This window comes from Heptranchias perlo, chromosome 4 (assembly GCF_035084215.1).
Source record: "Heptranchias perlo isolate sHepPer1 chromosome 4, sHepPer1.hap1, whole genome shotgun sequence".
Classification (NCBI taxonomy): Eukaryota; Metazoa; Chordata; class Chondrichthyes; order Hexanchiformes; family Hexanchidae; genus Heptranchias; species Heptranchias perlo.
Genome location: NC_090328.1, coordinates 5322721 through 5344892, shown reverse-complemented (window position 1 = coordinate 5344892; position 22172 = coordinate 5322721). Strand labels below are relative to the sequence as shown.

Here is a 22172-nt window from a genome sequence, read left to right as displayed (position 1 = left end):
TTCGGCCCATTGTGCCTGTGCCGGCTCTTTGAAAGAGCTATCCAATTAGTCCCACTCCCCCTGCTCCTTCCCCATAACCCTGCAAATTTTCCCCTTCAAGTATTTATCCAATTCCCTTTTGAAAGTTATTATTGAATCTGCTTCCACCGCCCTTTCAGGCAGTGAATTCCAGATCATCACAACTCACTGTGTAAAAAGATTTCCCCTCATCTCATCTCTGGTTCTTTTGCCGATCACCTTAAATCTGTGTCCTCTGGTTACCGACCCTTCTGCCACTGGAAACAGTTTCTCCTTACTTACTCTTATCAAAACCCATCATGATTTTGAACACCTCTATCAAATCTCCCCTTAACCTTCTCTGTTCGAAGGAGAACAACCCCAGCTTCTCCAGTCTCTCCACATAACTGAAGTCCCTCATCCCTGGCATCATTCTAGTAAATCTCTTCTGCACCCTCTCTAAAGTTTTGACATCCTTCCTAAAGTGTGGTGCCCAGAATTGAACACAATACTCAAGCTGAGGGTGAACCAGTGTTTTATAAAGGTTTAGTGTAATTTCCTTGCTTTTAGTTGATAAGGGATTCAGCAGTGGACAGGTAACATTCAACCAGGGGATAGAAATACCTTCTAGGGACTGTTAACTCCTGCAAAGACACATCTGCCGTAAGCAATGTGGGCACGAGATAATGTCACCTGTAGGGGAGTCTTTGTTCATTAATCCCTCTGTAACTCTCTCCATTTGAATGATTTGATTAACAGTTCACTCAAGTTGAAGCTGGAACAAAGTTTGGGGAGTTGTACTTGTTAAAACTGAAATTGTTGGTGAGGGACGAGGGGAAATAATTGATTGAATTCGGTAACGCTCTGGATTCTCAGGTAGCAGGATTGGGATAAAGGTGTAAACGAGTGGGAGTGTTCGGAGAGATAGCTCAGAGCTCAATGAGGACTGATCGGCTTTGAAAAATCCTCGAGCTCGAAAGCGTGTTTTGATTTCTCCGGTGATCTCGCAAGGTGTCACCACGAGTGTTGTTGTTAAGTGTGCGTTTAATTATTGTCAATAATAGTTATTACCGTATGCTTAATGCCTATGACTGTCAATAAATGCTTTGAACCCTATTGTTTTGAGGAGTAACTGATACACTTTTGAGTAAGAACTCCCGTCGTCTAACAAAAGCACACGAGATTGATCAATGGAACTCGCTGCCCCTACTGAGGCGAGCAGACAGTGTCACTCTGTGTGTCTGCACTGGCTCCGTGCCCATTTCACGCTCCCTGCTAGGGACGGCAAACAGTACTGAGCTCTGTGTGTGTGTCTCTCCACTGGCCCCCTGCCCATTTCACGCTCCCTGATAGGGATGGCAAACAACGCCAGGGCTGTGTGTGTGTGTCTCTCCCCACTGGACACGAGCCCATTAACTCAGCAGCCGGCATCGATCCAACAGTCCCAGGCTCTTGAGAGGCTCGGGTTAAACACGGACCCTCTGTCCGCAAGTACCAGGCAGAGAGGAGGACGGAGCTGCTCAGGGGTTGGGACCGGTGCCAACGGTTAATGGCACCAATTAAGAAGAAAGGATCTGTGCCCTCGGCAGTGACAGTGTCACCTTGACCCTTTCGTCGCAAGGTTTCCGATGCTGACATTGTTTGGCTGGAGCCAGCACTTCTCTGTGAGGCTGGCAGTGGTGGGCGTATGGGACTTTGTGTGGGAGAGGATTCGGGACACAGAGTTATGTAGCAAATGTGCACACAACTGGTCACAACACACTGGATAAGAGACACCTCTCAGTGTGCAACCTAAAGAGCACCAGCACCAAGCTCCAACAGAACCAGTACGGCACCAGCACAAGCACCAATTCCAACAATACCAGCACAAACACCAATACCAGCAGAAACAGTACAACACCAGCACCAAGAAAAAGCAGAACCAGTATGGCACCAGCACAATTCCAACAATACCAGCACAAGCACCAGCAGAAACAGTACAACACCAGCACCAAGAGAAAGCAGAACCAGTACGGCACCAGTATAAGCAACGATACCAGTACAAGCACCAATAGAAACAGTACAGCACCAATGCCAGCAACAACGGCAGCACCAACCCCAGCACAAGAACCAAATACCAGCACAAGAACCAAATACCAGCACAGCTAAAACCAGGACCACGCAGAAAGAGAACCAATACAGCACCAACCAAGCACCAATGCCAACAAGCAGGAACATAGCCAGTACAGCACCAACAGAGCAGCACAAGTACCAATGCCAGCAAAACCAGCACAAGCACCAATACCAACAAGACCAACACAAGCACCAACAGAAACAGTCCAGCTCCAACACCAAACCAGCACCATCTTCCATTGATACAGTGCTTTGCCTGTAGAGGAACATCTCAGAGTGTTTTACAGGGGAGAAGATGATGAAGTTAATGATTTTGCTTGGCACCAATACCAAAGGCACATGGGATACGATTTTAGGAAATCTTTGAAGGCAGGAAGAGAAGTAGCACGGTGAATTGGATTTGTTATTGGAGAGTTGCGGGTGGTGGAGGGGGAACGTAAAGGGTTGAGAGATCAGCCTCTCACAGTGGAGCAGTGGGAGTGGGGAACAAGCGGTAACCCAGAGCTGGAGAAACTGAAGGTGCAGGCTGGGAACATCGAGCTGGGGGGATGGGGCGAGGACATGAAGCGATCATAGAATCTTACAGCGCTGAAAGAGGCTATTCGGCCCATCGTGCCTGTGCTGGCTCTTTGAAAGAGATATCCAGTTCGTCCCACTCCCACTTTTCAGACAGTGCATTCCAGACCATAACAACTCACTGAGTATAATAATGTCTCCTCATCTCTCCCTCTGGTCCTTTCGCCAATTACCTTAAATCTGGGGTCCTCGGGTCACCGGCCCTCCTGCCACTGGAAACAGTTTCTCCTCGTTCCCTCCATCAAAACCCTTCATAATTTTGCACACCTCTAATAAATCTCCCCTTGACTTTCTCTGCTCTATTTGAAGCCTAATGACAAAGATCTTGACACTGATCCACTGGGCGAATAAGTGGCGACGGGGTTGCGGGACTTTGTGTAGGAGAGGTGCTGGCCGGCAGACTGTTAGATCAGCTGGGGTTTGAGAAGGGTGGAGGCTGGTGAGGAGGTGACGGCGGAGAGCAGGTACACAGGGAGAGCTGAGGCCGCAGGGCAGAAGTTTCAGAGTTGGAGGGGGAGAAGGATAAAAAAAAACAGGCAGGCTTGGGAGAGGGGCCGGATGTGAGAAGCCCAGTTCAGGGTCGAACAAGGCGCCAAGGTCATGCAACCTGCAAATTTCAGCCCGAGTTTGCAGCCAAGGGAGGCTGATGGAATGGCAGAGAGAGGCACAGTGACAGAAGAGTAAGGGGGAAGGGATCTGAACACGAGGCTTTTCGTTCCTCTCACCTCCCAGGCTTCTTCTTTCAATGAGGATTTCACCCGAGAATTGCTCTTCTAAAGGGCACCATGAATCTGTCCACGCGTGTAGGAGGGGGACAGACCTGGGTGGGGGAGGGGCATAACTTCTAAGCAGAGTCCATCTCACGAATTGCTCGTTAAAGCAAGGCATATCTTCTCCCATTTCAGGAAATGTCCTTATTTCCCCACTTTCCTCCTCAAGGATGTCCGCCATTTTGGGTCCGCTCTCGGATCCCGTGTTACTCCTGTGATGTACATTAAAAGGGGCGGCCCACGACCCCACGACCCCAAAAGAGCAAGTTATTATCTTAATGGCGAGAAACTGGAAAGTACTGCAGTGGGGATAGAATATAAAAACAGGGAGGTATTGCTGCAGTTATATAAGGTATTGGTGAGACCGCACCTGGAATACTGCATACAGTTTTAGTGTCCATACTTAAGAAAAGACATACTTGCTCTCGAGGCAGTACAAAGAAGGTTCACTCGGTTAATCCCGGGGATGAGGGGGTGGACATATGAGGAGAGGTTGAGTAGATTGGGACTCTACTCATTGGAGTTCAGAAGAATGAGAGGCGATCTTATTGAAACATATAAGATTGTGAAGGGTCTTGATCGGGTGGATGCGGTAAGGATGTTCCCAAAGATGGGTGAAACTAGAACTAGGGGGCATAATCTTAGAATAAGGGGCTGCTCTTTCAAAACTGAGATGAGGAGAAACTTCTTCACTCAGAGGGTGGTAGGTCTGTGGAATTTGCTGCCCCAGGAAGCTGTGGAAGCTACATCATTAAATAAATTTAAAACAGAAATAGACAGTTTCCTAGAAGTAAAGGGAATTAGGGGTTACGGGGAGCGGGCAGGAAATTGGACATGAAGCTGAGTTCGGATCGGTCAATGCCCTGTGGGTGGCGGAGAGGGCCCAGGGGCTGAGTGGCCGGGTCCTGCTCCTACTTCTTGTGTTCTTTAGATTTGTGGTTGGGATCAGATCAGCCATGATCTTATTGAATGGCGGAGCAGGCTCGAGGGGCCGATTGGCCTACTCCTGCTCCTATTTCTTATGTTCTTATGTTCTAACACTCCCCAAGTGACCATATCCCTCAATCCCACCTACCCACCTTCACACCATAACCCTCAATCCCACCTACCCACCTTCTCCCCATATCCCTCAATCCCACCTACCCACCTTCTCCCCATATCCCTCAATCCCAACTACCCACCTTCTCCCCATATCCCTCAATCCCACCTACCCACCTTCTCCCCATATTCCTCAACCCCACCTACCCACCTTCTCACCATATCCCTTTTTTTTTATTCGTTCACGGGATGTGGGCGTCGCTGGCGAGGCCGGCATTTATTGCCCATCCCTAATTGCCCTTGAGAAGGTGGTGGTGAGCCGCCTCCTTGAACCGCTGCAGTCCGTGTGGTGACGGTTCTCCCATAGTGCTGTTAGGAAGGGAGTTCCAGGATTTTGACCCAGCAACGATGAAGGAACGGCGATATATTTCCAAGTCGGGATGGTGTGTGACTTGGAGGGGAACGTGCAGGTGGTGTTGTTCCCATGTGCCTGCTGCTCTTGTCCTTCTAGGTGGTAGAGGTCGCGGGTTTGGGAGGTGCTGTCGAAGAAGCCTTGGCGAGTTGCTGTAGTGCATCCTGTAGATGGTGCACACTGCAGCCACAGTACACTGGTGGTGAAGGGAGTGAATGTTTAGAGTGGTGGATGGGGTACCAATCAAGAGGGCTGCTTTGTCCTGGATGATGTCGAGCTTCTTGAGTGTTGTTGGAGCTGCACTCATCCAGGCAAGTGGAGAGTATTCCATCACACTCCTGACTTGTGCCTTGTAGATGGTGGAAAGGCTTTGGGGAGTCAGGAGGTGAGTCACTCGCTGCAGAATATCCAGCCTCTGACCTGCTCTTGTAGCCACAGTATTTATGTGGCTGGTCCAGTTAAGTTTCTGGTCAATGGTGACCCCCAGGATGTTGATGGTGGGGGATTTGGCGATGGTAATGCCATTGAATGTCATGGGGAGGTGGTTAGACTCTCTCTTGTTGGAGATGGTCATTGCCTGGCACTTGTCTGGCGCGAATGAAACTTGCCACTTATCAGCCCAAGCCTGGATGTTGTCCAGGTCTTGCTGCATGCGGGCTCGGACTGCTTCATTATCTGAGGGGTTGCGAATGGAACTGAACACTGTGCAATCATCAGCGAACATCCCCATTTCTGACCTTATGATGGAGGGAAGGTCATTGATGAAGCAGCTGAAAATGGTTGGGCCTAGGACACTGCCCTGAGGAACTCCTGCAGCAATGTCCTGGGGCTGAGATGATTGGCCTCCAACAACCACTACCATCTTCCTTTGTGCTAGGTATGACTCCAGCCACTGGAGAGTTTTCCCCCTGATTCCCATTGACTTCAATTTTACTAGGGGTCCTTGGTGCCACACTCGGTCAAATGCTGCCTTGATGTCAAGGGCAGTCACTCTCACCTCACCTCTGGAATTCAGCTCTTTTGTCCATGTTTGGACCAAGGCGGTAATGAAGTCTGGAGCCGAGTGGTCCTGGCGGAACCCAAACTGAGCATCGGTGAGCAGGTTATTGGTGAGTAAGTGCCGCTTGATAGCACTGTCGACGACACCTTCCATCACTTTGCTGATGATTGAGAGTAGACTGATGGGGCGGTAATTGGCTGGATTGGATTTGTCCTGCTTTTTGTGGACAGGACATAACTGGGTAGATGCCAGTGTTGTAGCTGTACTGGAACAGTTTGGCTAGAGGTGTGGCTAGTTCTGGAGCACAAGCCTTCAGCACTACAGCCGGAATGTTGTCGGGGCCCGCCTACCCACCTTCTCACGATATCCTTCAATCCCACCTATCCACCTTCTCCCCATATCCCTCAACCCCACCTACCCACCTTCTCCCCATATCCCTCAATCCCACCTACCCACCTTCTCACCATATCCCTCAATCCCACCTACCCACCTTCTCACCATATCCCTAAATCCCACCTACCCACCTTCTCACCATATCCCTCAATCCCACCTACCCACCTTCTCACCATATCCCTCAATCCCACCTACCCACCTTCTCCCCATATCCCTCAATCCCACCTACCCACCTTCTCACCATTTACCTCAACCCCACCTACCCACCTTCTCTCCATAACCCTCAATCCCACCTACCCACGTTCTCACCATATCCCTCAACCCCACCTACCCACCTTCTCACCATATCCCTCAACCCCACCTACCCACCTTCTCCCCATATCCCTCAACCCCACCTACCCACCTTCTCCCCATATCCCTCAACCCCACCTACCCACCTTCTCCCCATATCCCTCAACCCCACCTACCCACCTTCTCCCCATATCCCTCAACCCCACCTACCCACCTTCTCCCCATATCCCTCAACCCCACCTACTCCCCTTCCTTCCTTCCTTAGCCCTCAACCCCACCTACCCACCTTCTCCCCATATCCCTCAACCCCACCTACCCACCTTCTCACCATGTCCCTCAACCCCACCTACCCACCTTCTCACCATATCCCTCAACCCCACCTACCCACCTTCTCACCATATCCCTCAACCCCACCTACCCACCTTCTCCCCATGTCCCTCAACCCCACCTACCCACCTTCTCCCCATATCCCTCAACCCCACCTACCCACCTTCTCACCATGTCCCTCAACCCCACCTACCCACCTTCTCACCATATCCCTCAACCCCACCTACCCACCTTCTCACCATGTCCCTCAACCCCACCTACCCACCTTCTCACCATATCCCTCAACCCCACCTACCCACCTTCTCACCATATCCCTCAACCCCACCTACCCACCTTCTCACCATGTCCCTCAACCCCACCTACCCACCTTCTCACCATATCCCTCAACCCCACCTACCCACCTTCTCCCCATGTCCCTCAATCCCACCTACTCCCCTTCCTTCCTTCCTTAGCCCTCAACCTGCTCTCTCCACACATCCAAATGTCTCGTGAGCCCATTTATTTTGGCCCCTTCACGCCTGTCCCTGGTAACTCACTCCAAATTACCTCCTGACTTCCCTTCTTACTCCCGACCTCCTCATTTCGAAACCTTGCCCCGGGTGCTTGAACCCCTCTGCTCCAGGGAATGATTTGCCTGGATTGATCCCCTTCGTAATCTTGAAAACCTCAATTAGGTTCACCTCGAATTCTCCTCTTTCCCAGACCAAACAAGCCCAGGATTATCGCTATTACATTACAATCTCTAGAGCACAGAGCACAAGAGTGACAGGCTTCTGGGGGGAACGAATAGGGAGTTTTATCCATTTCCCATAAACGACTGTCAACAATAACAGGGAGAGTGAATTTCACACCGTTAGCCTGCCCTCATGCTCTATTATGTCATCTTCTTGGTAACATTAGTCAAAGAGGCCTCAGCCTGACTCACTTACTTGTAGAGCGCCGACCTGTTGTGAGCTGGGATCATCTGATCTATCAGGTATCCAGGATACAGGACTGGGATGCCAATCAATCTCTGCACAATCAACTGAGGTTGGAAAAGGTACTGGCATTCTTCATAGAGGCCCTGGGGACGCAAGGCAAAATAAATTAAATCAGAGAGCGAGGGTTGATGGCAGCCTGCTCTTTACACAGTTATGTGTTTCGGGTGGAATCATGGATCTTTAGCGGGTCAGTGAACAACAACAACTTGCATCTATATAGCGCCTTTTATGTAGTAAAACGTCCCAAGGCGCTTCACAGGAGCGATTATCAGACAACAGGTGACCAAAAGCTTGGCCAAAGAGGTAGGTTTTAAGGAGCGTCTTAAAAGAGGAGAGAGAGAGGCGGAGAGGTTTAGGGAGGGAATTCCAGAGCTTAGGACCCAGGCAGCTGAAGGCACGGCCGCCAATGGTGGAGCAAAGAAAATCGGGGATGCGCAAGAGGCCAGAATTGGAGGAGGATGAAATTACCATGAAGCTAGAGAAAGAGAAACTGTTTAGAAGGAGCCAGCACTGATCTCAAAAGGGACAATCATGTTTGACAAACCTCACTGAATTCTTTGACGAGCTAACAGACATGGTCAATGGGGGAAATGCAGTGGATGCAGTGTACATGGACTTTAGGGAAGCCTTTGACAAGGTATCACACAAGTTATTAGTGACCCCCTGCTCTCCCAGAAGATTAAAGTCTATGGAATTAGGGTGAGGGCAGCAAACTGGATTAAAAATTGATTTGAAGGGAGAAAATAGAGGAGGAAGGGGAGATTCTCAGAGTGGTTGGAAGTGGGTAGTGGCATCCAGAGGACTTAGTTCTGGAGCCACTTCCGCTCACTGCATATCAATGATTTGGATATAAACCTAGAGGGCTGAGATTACTGGCAAACCCAATTCTCCCAGTCAGGGTCAGGTGTACCAGTTATTAGTGACCCCCTGCTCTCCCACCCAGGGCCAGGTGTACCAGTTATTAGTGACCCCCTGCTCTCCCACCCAGGGCCAGGTGTACCAGTTATTAGTGACCCCCTGCTCTCCCACCCAGGGCCAAGTTTAGCAGTTATTAGTGACCCCCTGCTCTCCCACCCAGGGTCAGGTGTACCAGTTATTAGTGACCCCCTGCTCTCCCACCCAGGGCCAGGTGTACCAGTTATTAGTGACCCCCTGCTCTCCCACCCGGGGTCAGGTGTACCAGTTATTAGTGACACCCTGCTCTCCCACCCAGGGCCAGGTGTACCAGTTATTAGTGACCCCCTGCTCTCCCACCCAGGGTCAGGTGTACCAGTTATTAGTGACCCCCTGCTCTCCCAGTCAGGGCCAGGTGTACCAGTTATTAGTGACCCCCTGCTCTCCCACCCAGGGTCAGGTGTACCAGTTATTAGTGACCCCCTGCTCTCCCACCCAGGGCCAGGTGTACCAGTTATTAGTGACCCCCTGCTCTCCCACCCGGGGTCAGGTGTACCAGTTATTAGTGACACCCTGCTCTCCCACCCAGGGCCAGGTGTACCAGTTATTAGTGACCCCCTGCTCTCCCACCCAGGGTCAGGTGTACCAGTTATTAGTGACCCCCTGCTCTCCCAGTCAGGGCCAGGTGTACCAGTTATTAGTGACCCCCTGCTCTCCCACCCAGGGTCAGGTGTACCAGTTATTAGTGACCCCCTGCTCTCCCACCCAGGGTCAGGTGTACCAGTTATTAGTGACCCCCTGCTCTCCCAGTCAGGGTCAGGTGTACCAGTTATTAGTGACACCCTGCTCTCCCAGTCAGGGCCAAGTTTACCAGTTATTAGTGACCCCCTGCTCTCCCACCCAGGGTCAGGTGTACCAGTTATTAGTGACCCCCTGTTCTCCCAGTCAGGGCCAGGTGTACCAGTTATTAGTGACCCCCTGCTCTCCCACCCAGGGCCAGGTGTACCAGTTATTAGTGACCCCCTGCTCTCCCACCCAGGGTCAGGTGTACCAGTTATTAGTGACCCCCTGCTCTCCCAGTCAGGGCCAGGTGTACCAGTTATTAGTGACCCCCTGCTCTCCCACCCAGGGCCAGGTGTACCAGTTATTAGTGACCCCCTGCTCTCCCACCCAGGGTCAGGTGTACCAGTTATTAGTGACCCCCTGCTCTCCCAGTCAGGGCCAGGTGTACCAGTTATTAGTGACCCCCTGCTCTCCAACCCAGGGTCAGGTGCACCAGTTATTAGTGACCCCCTGCTCTCCCACCCAGGGTCAGATGTATCAGTTATTAGTGACCCCCTGCTCTCCCACCCAGGGTCAGGTGTACCAGTTATTAGTGACCCCCTGCTCTCCCAGTCAGGGCCAGGTGTACCAGTTATTAGTGACCCCCTGCTCTCCCACCCAGGGTCAGGTGTACCAGTTATTAGTGACACCCTGCTCTCCCACCCAGGGTCAGGTGTACCAGTTACTAGTGACCCCCTGCTCTCCCAGTCAGGGTCAGGTGTACCAGTTATTAGTGACCCCCTGCTCTCCCACCCAGGGCCAGGTGTACCAGTTATTAGTGACCCCCTGTTCTCCCACCCAGGGCCAGGTCTACCAGTTACTAGTGACCCCCTGCTCTCCCAGTCAGGGCCAGGTCTACCAGTTACTAGTGACCCCCTGCTCTCCCAGTCAGGGTCAGGTGTACCAGTTATTAGTGACCCCCTGCTCTCCCACCCAGGGTCAGGTGTACCAGTTATTAGTGACCCCCTGCTCTCCCACCCAGGGTCAGGTGTACCAGTTATTAGTGACCCCCTGCTCTCCCACCCAGGGTCAGGTGTACCAGTTATTAGTGACCCCCTGCTCTCCCAGTCAGGGTCAGGTGTACCAGTTATTAGTGACCCCCTGCTCTCCCAGTCAGGGCCAAGTTTACCAGTTATTAGTGACCCCCTGCTCTCCCACCCAGGGCCAGGTGTACCAGTTATTAGTGACCCCCTGCTCTCCCACCCAGGGCCAGGTGTACCAGTTATTAGTGACCCCCTGCTCTCCCACCCAGGGTCAGGTGTACCAGTTATTAGTGACCCCCTGCTCTCCCACCCAGGGTCAGATGTATCAGTTATTAGTGACCCCCTGCTCTCCCACCCAGGATCAGGTGTACCAGTTATTAGTGACCCCCTGCTCTCCCACCCAGGGTCAGGTGTACCAGTTATTAGTGACCCCCTGCTCTCCCACCCAGGGTCAGGTGTACCAGTTATTAGTGACCCCCTGCTCTCACACCCAGGGTCAGTTGTACCAGTTATTAGTGACCCCCTGCTCTCCCACCCAGGGTCAGATGTACCAGTTATTAGTGACCCCCTGCTCTCCCACCCAGGGCCAGGTGTACCAGTTATTAGTGACCCCCTGCTCTCCCAGTCAGGGCCAGGTGTACCAGTTATTAGTGACCCCCTGCTCTCCCACCCAGGGTCAGGTGTACCAGTTATTAGTGACCCCCTGCTCTCCCAGTCAGGGCCAGGTGTACCAGTTATTAGTGACGCCCTGCTCTCCCACCCAGGGTCAGGTGTACCAGTTATTAGTGACCCCCTGCTCTCCCACCCGGGGTCAGATGTACCAGTTATTAGTGACCCCCTGCTCTCCCACCCAGGGCCAGATGTACCAGTTATTAGTGACCCCCTGCTCTCCCACCCAGGGCCAGGTGTACCAGTTATTAGTGACCCCCTGCTCTCCCACCCAGGGTCAGGTGTACCAGTTATTAGTGACCCACTGCTCTCCCACCCAGGGTCAGGTGTACCAGTTATTAGTGACCCCCTGCTCTCCCAGTCAGGGCCAGGTGTACCAGTTATTAGTGACCCCCTGCTCTCCCAGTCAGGGCCAGGTGTACCAGTTATTAGTGACCCCCTGCTCTCCCACCCAGGGGCAGGTGTACCAGTTATTAGTGACCCCCTGCTCTCCCACCCGGGGTCAGATGTACCAGTTATTAGTGACCCCCTGCTCTCCCACCCAGGGCCAGGTGTACCAATTATTAGTGACCCCCTGCTCTCCCAGTCAGGGCCAGGTGTACCAGTTATTAGTGACTCCCTGCTCTCCCAGTCAGGGCCAGGTGTACCAGTTATTAGTGACCCCCTGCTCTCCCACCCAGGGTCAGGTGTACCAGTTATTAGTGACCCTCTGCTCTCCCACCCAGGGTCAGGTGTACCAGTTATTAGTGACCTCCTGCTCTCCCAGTCAGGGCCAGGTGTACCAGTTATTAGTGACCCCCTGCTCTCCCAGTCAGGGCCAGGTGTACCAGTTATTAGTGACCCCCTGCTCTCCCACCCAGGGTCAGGTGTACCAGTTATTAGTGACCCCCTGCTCTCCCACCCGGGGTCAGATGTACCAGTTATTAGTGACCCCCTGCTCTCCCACCCAGGGCCAGGTGTACCAATTATTAGTGACCCCCTGCTCTCCCAGTCAGGGCCAGGTGTACCAGTTATTAGTGACCCCCTGCTCTCCCACCCAGGGTCAGGTGTACCAGTTATTAGTGACCCCCTGCTCTCCCACCCAGGGTCAGGTGTACCAGTTATTAGTGACCCCCTGCTCTCCCACCCAGGGTCAGGTGTACCAGTTATTAGTGACCCCCTGCTCTCCCACCCAGGGTCAGGTGTACCAGTTAGTTATTTTCCATATCATCATTTGCAGAGATTGAAAACACATATAATCACTCCAAGTTATCAAATACTTTCTGTATAATCACTCCCAGGGCTAGGAACATCGGAACAGGAGGAGGCCATCCAGCCCCTCGAGCCTGTTGGATCATGGCTGATCTGTACCTCAACTCCATTTACCCCTCTTTGCTCTATATCCCTTGATACCCTTACCCAACAAAAATCTCCCATACAAAAACCAACTGACCTAATATTCACAGCCTTTTGGAGGCTAGAGTTCCAGATTTCCACTCCCCTTTGTGTGAGGAAGTGCTTCCTGGTTTCACTCCTGAACGGCCGAGCTCTAATTTTAAGGTTACGCCCCCTTGTTCTGGACTCCCCCCACCACAGGAAATAATTTCTCTCTATCTACCCTATCAAATCCTTTAATCATCTTAAACACCTCAATTAGATCACCCCTTAATCTTCTATACTCGAGGGAATACAAACCTAGTCTATGCAACCTGTCCTCGTAATTTAACCCTCTAAGCTCCAGTATCAGTCTGGTGAATCTTCGCTGCACCCAATCCAAGGCCAATATATCCTTCCTGAGGTGCGGTGCCCAGAATTGAACGCAGTATCTCCAGATGTGGTCTGACCAATGCTCTGTACAACTGAAGCATCACTTCCTCGCTTTTGTGTTCCAACCTCCTTGAGATAAAGGCCATCATTAATCACATAAGAACATAAGAAATAGGAGCAGGAGTAGACCATACGGCCCCTTGAACCTGCTCCGCCGTTCAATCAGATCGTGGCTGATCTTCAACCTCAACTCCACTTTCCCGCCCGATCCCCATATCCCTTGGTTCCCCTAGAGTCCAAAAATCTATCGATCTCAGCCGCAGATAAAAATTACTGAGGGAGATAGTGAATGGGTGACCAACAGACAGAGGAAGAGTAGGAAGGCAGTGCAGGGGTCCCCTGCGGTCATCTCCCTCCAAAACAGGTATACCGTTTTGGATACTGTTGGCGGAGATGACTCACCAGGGGAAGGTGGCAGTGGCCAGGTTCATGGCACCGTGGCTGGCTCTGCTGCACAGGAGGGCAGGAAAAAGAGTGGCAGAGCTATAGTGATAGGGGACTCGATTGTAAGGGGAATAGACAGGCGTTTCTGCGGACGCAACCGAGACTCCAGGATGGTATGTTGCCTCCCTGGTGCAAGGGTCAAGGATGTCTCGGAGCGGCTGCAGGACATTCTGGAGGGGGAGGGTGAACAGCCAGTTGTCGTGGTGCATATAGGCACCAACGATATAGGTAAAAAACAGGATGAGGTCCTACAAGCTGAATTTAGGGAGTTAGGAGTTAAACTAAAGAGTAGGACCTCAAAGGTAGTAATCTCAGGATTGCTACCAGTGCCACGGGCTAGTCAGAGTAGGAATGACAGGATAGCTAAGATGAATACGTGGCTTGAGAGATGGTGCAAGAGGGAGGGATTCAAATTCCTGGGCCATTGGAACCGGTTCTGGGGGAGGTGGGACCAGTACAAATTGGACGGTCTGCATCTGGGCAGGACTGGAACCAATGTCCTAGGGGGAGTGTTTGCTAGTGCTGTTGGGGAGGGTTTAAACTAATGTGGCAGGGGGAATGGGAACCGATGCAGGAAGTCAGTGGGAAATAAAGTGGTGACAGAAACAAAAGGCAGTAAGGGAGAGTGTACAGAACATGACCGGACAGATGGTCTGAGAAAGCAGGGCAAAGACCAAGGGAAGACTAGATTAAACTGCATTTATTTCAATGCAAGAAGTCTGATGGGCAAGGCAGATGAACTCAGGGCATGGATGGGTACATGGGACTGGGATGTTATAGCTATTACTGAAACATGGCTAAGGGAGGGGCAGGACTGGCAGCTCAATGTTCCAGGGTACAGATGCTATAGGAAAGATAGAGCAGGAGGTAAGAGAGGAGGGGGAGTTGCGTTCTTGATTAGGGAGAACATCACGGCAGTAGTGAGAGGGGATATATCCGAGGGTTCGCCCACTGAGTCCATATGGGTAGAACTGAAAAATAAGAAGGGAGAGATCACTTTGATAGGATTGTACTACAGACCCCCAAATAGTCAACGGGAAATTGAGGAGCAAATATGTAAGGAGATTACAGACAGCTGCAAGAAAAATAGGGTGGTAATAGTAGGGGACTTTAACTTTCCCAACATTGACTGGGACAGCCATAGCATTAGGGGCTTGGATGGAGAGAAATTTGTTGAGTGTATTCAGGAGGAATTTCTCATTCAGTATGTGGATGGCCCGACTAGAGAGGGGGCAAAACTTGACCTCCTCTTGGGAAATAAGGAAGGGCAGGTGACAGAAGTGTTAGTGAGGGATCACTTTGGGACCAGTGATCATAATTCCATTAGTTTTAAGATAGCTATGGAGAAGGATAGGTCTGGCCCAAAAGTTAAAATTCTAAATTGGGGAAAGGCCAATTTTGATGGTATTAGACAGGAACTTTCAGAAGTTGATTGGGAGAGTCTGTTGGCAGGCAAAGGGACGTCTGGTAAGTGGGAGGCTTTCAAAAGTGTGTTAACCAGGGTTCAGTGTAAGCACATTCCTTATAAAGTGAAGGGCAAGGCTGGTAGAAGTAGGGAACCTTGGATGACTCGGGAGATTGAGGCACTAGTCAAAAATAAGAAGGAGGCATATGACATGCATAGGCAGCTGGGATCAAGTGGATCCCTTGAAGAGTATAGAGATTGCCGGAGTAGAGTTAAGAGAGAAATCAGGAGGGCAAAAAGGGGATATGAGATTGCTTTGGCAGATCAGGCAAAGGTGAATCCAAAGAGCTTCTACAAATACATAAAGGGCAAAAGGGTAACTAGGGAGAGAGTAGGGCCTCTTAAGGATCAACAAGGTCATCTATGTGCGGAACCACAAGAGATGGGTGAGATCCTGAATGAATATTTCACATCGGTATTTACGGTTGAGAAAGGCATGGATGTTAGGGAACTTGGGGAAATAAATAGTGATGTCTTGAGGAGTGTACATATTACAGAGAGGGAGGTGCTGGAAGTCTTAACGCGCATCAAGGTAGATAAATCTCCGGGACCTGATGAAATGTATCCCAGGACGTTATGGGAGGTTAGGGAGGAAATTGCGGGTCCCCTAGCAGAGATATTTGAATCATCCACCGCTACAGGTGAGGTGCCTGAAGATTGGAGGGTAGCAAATGTTGTGCCTTTGTTTAAGAAGGGCGGCAGGGAAAAGCCTGGGAACTACAGACCAGTGAGCCTGACATCTGTAGTGGGTAAGTTGTTAGAGGGTATTCTGAGGGACAGAATCTACAGGCATTTGGAGAGGCAGGGACTAATTAGGAACAGTCAGCATGGTTTTGTGAGAGGAAAATCATGTCTCACGAATTTGATTGAGTTTTTTGAAGGGGTAACCAAGAAGATAGATGAGGGCTGTGCAGTAGACGTGGTCTACATGGACTTCAGCAAAGCATTTGACAAGGTACCGCATGGTAGGTTGTTACATAAGGTTAAATCTCATGGGATCCAAGGTGAGGTAGCCAATTGGATACAAAATTGGCTTGACGACAGAAGACAGAGGGTGGTTGTCGAGGGTTGTTTTTCAAACTGGATGCCTGTGTCCAGCGGTGTGCCTCAGGGATCGGTGCTGGGTCCGCTGTTATTTGTTATTTATATTAATGATTTGGATGAGAATTTAGGAGGCATGGTTAGTAAGTTTGCAGATGACACCAAGATTGGTGGCATTGTGGACAGTGAAGAAGGTTATCTAGGATTGCAACGGGATCTTGATAAATTGGGCCAGTGGGCCGATGAATGGCAGATGGAGTTTAATTTAGATAAATGTGAGGTGATGCATTTTGGTAGATCGAATCGGGCCAGGACCTACTCCGTTAATGGTAGGGCGTTGGGGAGAGTTATAGAACAAAGAGATCTAGGAGTACAGATTCATAGCTCCTTGAAAGTGGAGTCACAGGTGGATAGGGTGGTGAAGAAGGCATTCAGCATGCTTGGTTTCATTGGTCAGAACATTGAATGCAGGAGTTGGGATGTCTTGTTGAAGTTGTACAGGGCATTGGTGAGGCCACACTTGGAGTACTGTGTACAGTTCTGGTCACCCTATTATAGAAAGGATATTATTAAACTAGAAAGAGTGCAGAAAAGATTTACTAGGATGCTACCGGGACTTGATGGTTTGACTTACAGGGAGAGGTTAGACAGACTGGGACTTTATTCCCTGGAGAGTAGGAGGTTAAGGGGTGATCTTATAGAAGTCTATAAAATAATGAGGGGCATAGATAAGGTCGATAGTCAAAATCTTTTCCCAAAGGTAGGGGAGTCTATAACGAGGGGGCACAGATTTAAGGTGAGAGGGGAGAGATACAAAAGGATCCAGAGGGGCAATTTTTTCACTCAAAGGGTGGTGAGTGTCTGGAACGAGCTGCCAGAGGCAGTAGTAGAGGCGGGTACAATTTTGTCTTTTAAAAAGCATTTGGACAGTTACATGGGGAAGATGGGTATCGAGGGATATGGGCCAAGTGCAGGCAATTGGGACTAGCTTAGTGGTATAAACTGGGCGACATGGACATGTTGGGCCGAAGGGCCTGTTTCCATGTTGTAACTTCTATGATTCTATGATTAAATATATTCAATGACTGAGCATCCACAGCCCTCTGGGGTAGAGAATTCCAAAGATTCAAACCCTCTGAGTGAAAAAATATTTCCTCATCTCAGTCCTAAATCACCCACCCCTTACCTTGTGACCATGCCCTCTCGTTCTAGACTCTCCAGCCAGGGGAAACAGCCTCTCAGCATCTACTCTGTCAAGCCCCCTCAGAATCTTATATGTTTCAATGAGATCACCTCTCATTCTTCTAAACTGCAGAGAATATAGGCCCATTCTACTCAACCTCTCCTCATAGGACAACCCTCTCATCCCAGGAATTAATCTAGTGAACCTTTGTTGCACCGCCTCTAAGGCAAGTATATCCTTCCTTAGATAAAGAGACCAAAACTGTACACAGTACTCCAGGTGTGGTCTCACTAAAGCCCTGTACAACTGCAGCAAGACTTCCCTACTCTTGTACTCCAACCCCCTTGCAATAAAGGCCAACATGCCATTTGCCTTCCTAATTGCTTGCTGTACCTGCATGTTAACTTTCTGTGTTTCTTATATGAGGACACCCAAATCTTTGAACACCAACATTTAATAGTTTTTCACCATTTAAACAATATTCTGTTTTTCTATTTTTCCTACCAAAGTGAATAACCTCACATTTCCCCACATTATACTCCATCTGCCATCTTCTTGTCCACTCACTTAACCTGTCTATATCCCTTTGCAGACTCTTTATGTCCTCCTCACAGCTGACTTTCCCATCTTCACGGGAAAAAAAAATGTAAATGACCAACGTTAAAAAAAGATCACTTTGGGAAAACTATACAAAAGGTGTCAGCTTTGGCTCAGTGGGTGGCACTCTCGTCCCTAAACCAGAAAGTCATGGGTTCAAGCCCCCACTCCAGAAACTAGAGCATATAATTTAGGTTAACACCACTATTGCAGGTGCTGTCTTGTGGATGAGAAGTTAAACCAAAGCCCTTTTTGGTTGATACAAAAGAGCCCGTTTCACGATTTGAAGAGGAGCAGTGAAATTGTCCTGACCAGCATTTATCCCTCGACCAACACCACTAAAATTGATCAGCCGGTCATTTATCACGCTGCTGTTTGTGGGATCTCGCTGTGCGCAAATCAGCTGCCATATTAAACAGTGACCGCACTTCGTGGGCTGTGAAGCACTTTGGGACGTCCCGAGGTTGTGAAAGGCTCTGTGTAAACGCATGTTCTTCCTTTCTAGAGGAGCGCTGGACTGTTCTAGGCTACCTCACGAGTCCGAGAATCCTTCTTCGCTGTAGGCCGGTGGAAATCAGGCAGTGCCAGTGGCAAAGCTCCCCGCACTGCTTTCCCCGCATGTAGACAATGGTGTTGCTTGGAGCGGTGGCCTTTTGCAGGCAGGAGCTCCACGGTTACCCATCAACTCATTGAACAAGCAATGTTGTAGCATATAGCGGGTGATGGGAAGGCTCGGACACAGGGCCTTACCGCACTCTCAGCCTCCAACTTGGTCTATCTTGGTCATTGTTGCCTCTGCTTACGTAGTATCACAGGAGGAGGTCATTGGGCCCATCGTGCCTGTGCTGACTCTTTGAAAGAGCTATCCGATTAGTCCCATTCCCCTGCTCTTTCCCCGTAGCTAATATTTTTCCTTCAAGTATTTATGCACTTCCCTTTTGAAAGTTATTATTGAATCTGCTTCCACCGCCCTTTCAGGCAGCGCGTTCCAGATCATAACAACTCGCTGCGTAAAAAAATATTTCCTCATCTCGCCTCTGGCTCTTTTGCCGATCACCTTAAATCTGTGTCCTCTGGTTACCGACCCTCCTGCCGCTGGAAACAGTTTCCTCTTGTTTACTCCTGTTGCAATGTTGCAAAAACAAAGAACTTCACCCTGTTCTGTTGTAGAATTCCCTCTCCCATCCCCGACAGCAACTTGTCCTCAGGAATCTTCCCACGGTAATCAAAGAGTCCAATCAGGCCATTTTCTTTTTGGTTTTGACTATTCACCATCCCATCAGATTCTTTGATTTTCTTGGCTTGAGTGGCCAATTAAATTGGGTGGGGCACTTAGTGGGCAATGGGCCCCTCTCACCGTGCCCCCCGCCCCCTCAGGACCCAGGTTTCAGCCTGACCCAGGCTGATGGATGAAGGTCCCCTCTCTCCTTCGGTTGTCAAGGTGCCAATGGGTGTAGGAACCACAACACCAACTGCAGTCCCCCCCCCCAATTTGGCACGACTGGGGTAATTGTCTGACTGACTTAAACTAATGGTGATAAGATTGTGGGCAGCGCATGGATGAATATCTGCTACGTGCTCCCGGTGGGGAGGTGAAGCTCCCCGCTGGGAGCACCAGGTCGGAAGAGTACTCCGGACATTACCAATTCTGAGACCTTGGGGGTGGCTGCGGTGGGAAATGGAAATATCACACTAGTCCAGCAGGGGTGCTCTCCCGAGGAGCTGAGGCTCATTGCTGAGGGAGGGCACAGCACAAAAAAGGAAGAAAGATTTGCATTTATATAGCGCCTTTCACAACCTCAGGACGTCCCAAAGCGCTTTACAGCCAATTAAGTACTTTTGACGTGTGGTCACCGTGGTAATGTAGGAAACCCGGCAGCCAATTTGCGCACAGCAAGATCCCGCAAACAGCAATGTGATAATGACCAGATCATCTGTTTTTTAGTGATGTTGGTTGAGGGATAAATATTGGCCAGGACACCAGGGAGAGCTCCACTGCTCTTCTTCCAATAGTGGCCATGAGACCTTTTTTGTCCACCTGAAATGGCAGACGGGGCCTCGGTTTAACGTCTCATCTGAAAGACGGCACCTCCGACAGTGCAGCACTCCCTCAGTACTGCACCGGGAGTGTCAGCCTAGATTATATGCTCAAGTCTCCAGACTGGGACTTGAACCCACAGAGTTACAACTTAGAGATGAGAATGCTACTCACCGAGCCCAAAATTTGCAATCAGGGTCCCATAACTGGCGTGTGACCCCAATTTGCTTAATTAGGCACACCCCGCCCCCCCTCCCCCCAGCTGGAAAAAGGCAGGTGGGCTGCTCGACCACTGACATGCCCACCTTGAGAACTCCATCTGGTGGGCCTTGGGCGTCAGTGGGGCGGCTGAGGTCCAATTTACTGTTATGATGAAACCTAGAATCCCATTCACCCTCTTCAGATCACTTTTAGTCAGAGGTGTCAGCCTGGGCTCAGTGGGTATCACTCTCACCTCTGAATCAGATAGTTGTGGGTTCAAGTCCCACTCCAGAGACGTGAGCACAAAATCCAGGCTGACATCACTGTCAGAGGTGCTGTCTTTCAGACAAGAAGTTAAACTGAAGCCCTGTTAGGTCAATACAAAGGATCCAATTTCACAATTTGAAGAGGAGCAGTGAAATTGTCCTGGCCAGAACTTAACCCTCAAAATAAATCAGATGGTCATGGATACAAAATTGGATTGACGGCAGAAGACAGAGGGTGGTTGTAGAGGGTTGTTTTTCAAATTGGAGGCCTGTGACCAGCAGTGTGCCTCAGAGATCGGTGCTGGGTCTGCTGTTATTTGTTATTTATATTAATGATTTGGATGAGAATTTAGGAGGCATGGTTAGTAAGTTTGCAGATGACACCAAGATTGGTGGCATTGTGGACAGTGAAGAAGGTTATCTAGGATTGCAACGGGATCTTGATAAATTGGGCCAGTGGGCCGATGAATGGCAGATGGAGTTTAATTTAGATAAATGTGAGGTGATGCATTTTGGTAGATTGAATCGGGCCAGGACCTTCTCCGTTAATGGTAGGGCATTGGGGAGAGTTATAGAACAAAGAGATCTGGGAGTACAGGTTCATAGCTCCTTGAAAGTGGAGTCACAGGTGGATAGGGTGGTGAAGAAGGCATTCAGCATGCTTGGTTTCATTGGTCAGAAAATTGAATACAGGAGTTGGGATGTCTTGTTGAAGTTGTACAAGACATTAGTAAGGCCACATTTGGAATACTGTGTACAGTTCTGGTCACCCTATTATAGAAAGGATATTATTAAACTAGAAAGAGTGCAGAAAAGATTTACTAGGATGCTGCCGGGACTTGATGGTTTGACTTATAGGGAGAGGTTGGATAGACTGCGACTTTTTTCCCTGGAGAGTAGGAGGTTTAGGGGTGATCTTATAGAAGTCTATAAAATAATGAGGGGCATAGATAAGGTAGATAGTCAAAATCTTTTCCCAAAGGTAGGGGAGTCTATAACGAGGGGGCATAGATTTAAGGTGAGAGGGGAGAGATACAAAAGGGTCCAGAGGGGCAATTTTTTCACTCAAAGGGTGGTGAGTGTCTGGAACAAGCTGCCAGAGGCAGTAGTAGAGGCGGGTACAATTTTGTCTTTTAAAAAGCATTTGGACAGTTACATGGGTAAGATGGGTATAGAGGGATATGGGCCAAGTGCAGGCAATTGGGACTAGCTTAGTGGTATAAACTGGGCGACATGGACATGTTGGGCTGAAGGGCCTGTTTCCGTGTTGTAAACTTCTATGATTCTATGATTCTATGATCTCATTGCTGTTAGTGGGACTTTGCTGTGGGCAAATCAGCTGCCACATTACAACAGTGACTACACTTCGAAAGTACTTAATTGGCTGTAAAGTGTTTTGGGATGTCCTGAGGTCGTGAAAGACAATGTAAATGCACGTCCTTTCTTTCTTACTTTTTTTACGCCTGCAAGCTAGCTTTTAATAATTTATGTCTGCTCGATGGGTTGTTTCTGAAATGTGGAAATGCGAAACATAGTTGCAAGTTCTTTCTTTCTTTCTTTCTTTGTGCACCCGGACCCGTAAATCCCTTTGTCCGTCTGCTCCTTGCCCAATAACTGCGTTCCCATTTCCATGATATTCCCACCTGCCATTCTTATGTCCAGTCCTTGAGGGATGTCACATGTTCACTGCCCAGCAATTGGGAGAATGTTCCTTTTATCTGAACTCTCTGACTCCCAGCCAATTGCCTAAACGTGTCAGGAGCCTGACTCCAATTCCACGTGCCTCAGTCTTAGTTAGCAATCTCTCGTGTAGTTTCTCACCGAGTGCCTTCTGAAAATCCATGTATGCAACATCCCTTGATCCTGT

The 22172-nt window shown here is 49.8% G+C and overlaps 2 protein-coding genes across 3 annotated transcripts in view; one reads left to right on the top strand and one right to left on the bottom strand.

The window, feature by feature from the left end:
* The window catches only part of LOC137320706 (polymeric immunoglobulin receptor-like), a 788493-nt gene that overhangs the window by 380971 nt on the left and 385350 nt on the right, over positions 1 to 22172 (top strand). The gene's annotated exons all lie outside the window — the stretch shown is intronic.
* The window catches only part of tmem8b (transmembrane protein 8B), a 173951-nt gene that overhangs the window by 75681 nt on the left and 76098 nt on the right, over positions 1 to 22172 (bottom strand). Inside the window, exon 4 of the mRNA XM_067982071.1 lies at positions 7846 to 7979. Within this exon, the coding sequence (XP_067838172.1) occupies positions 7846 to 7979 (134 nt within the window). The remainder of the gene's footprint in view (positions 1 to 7845; positions 7980 to 22172) is intronic.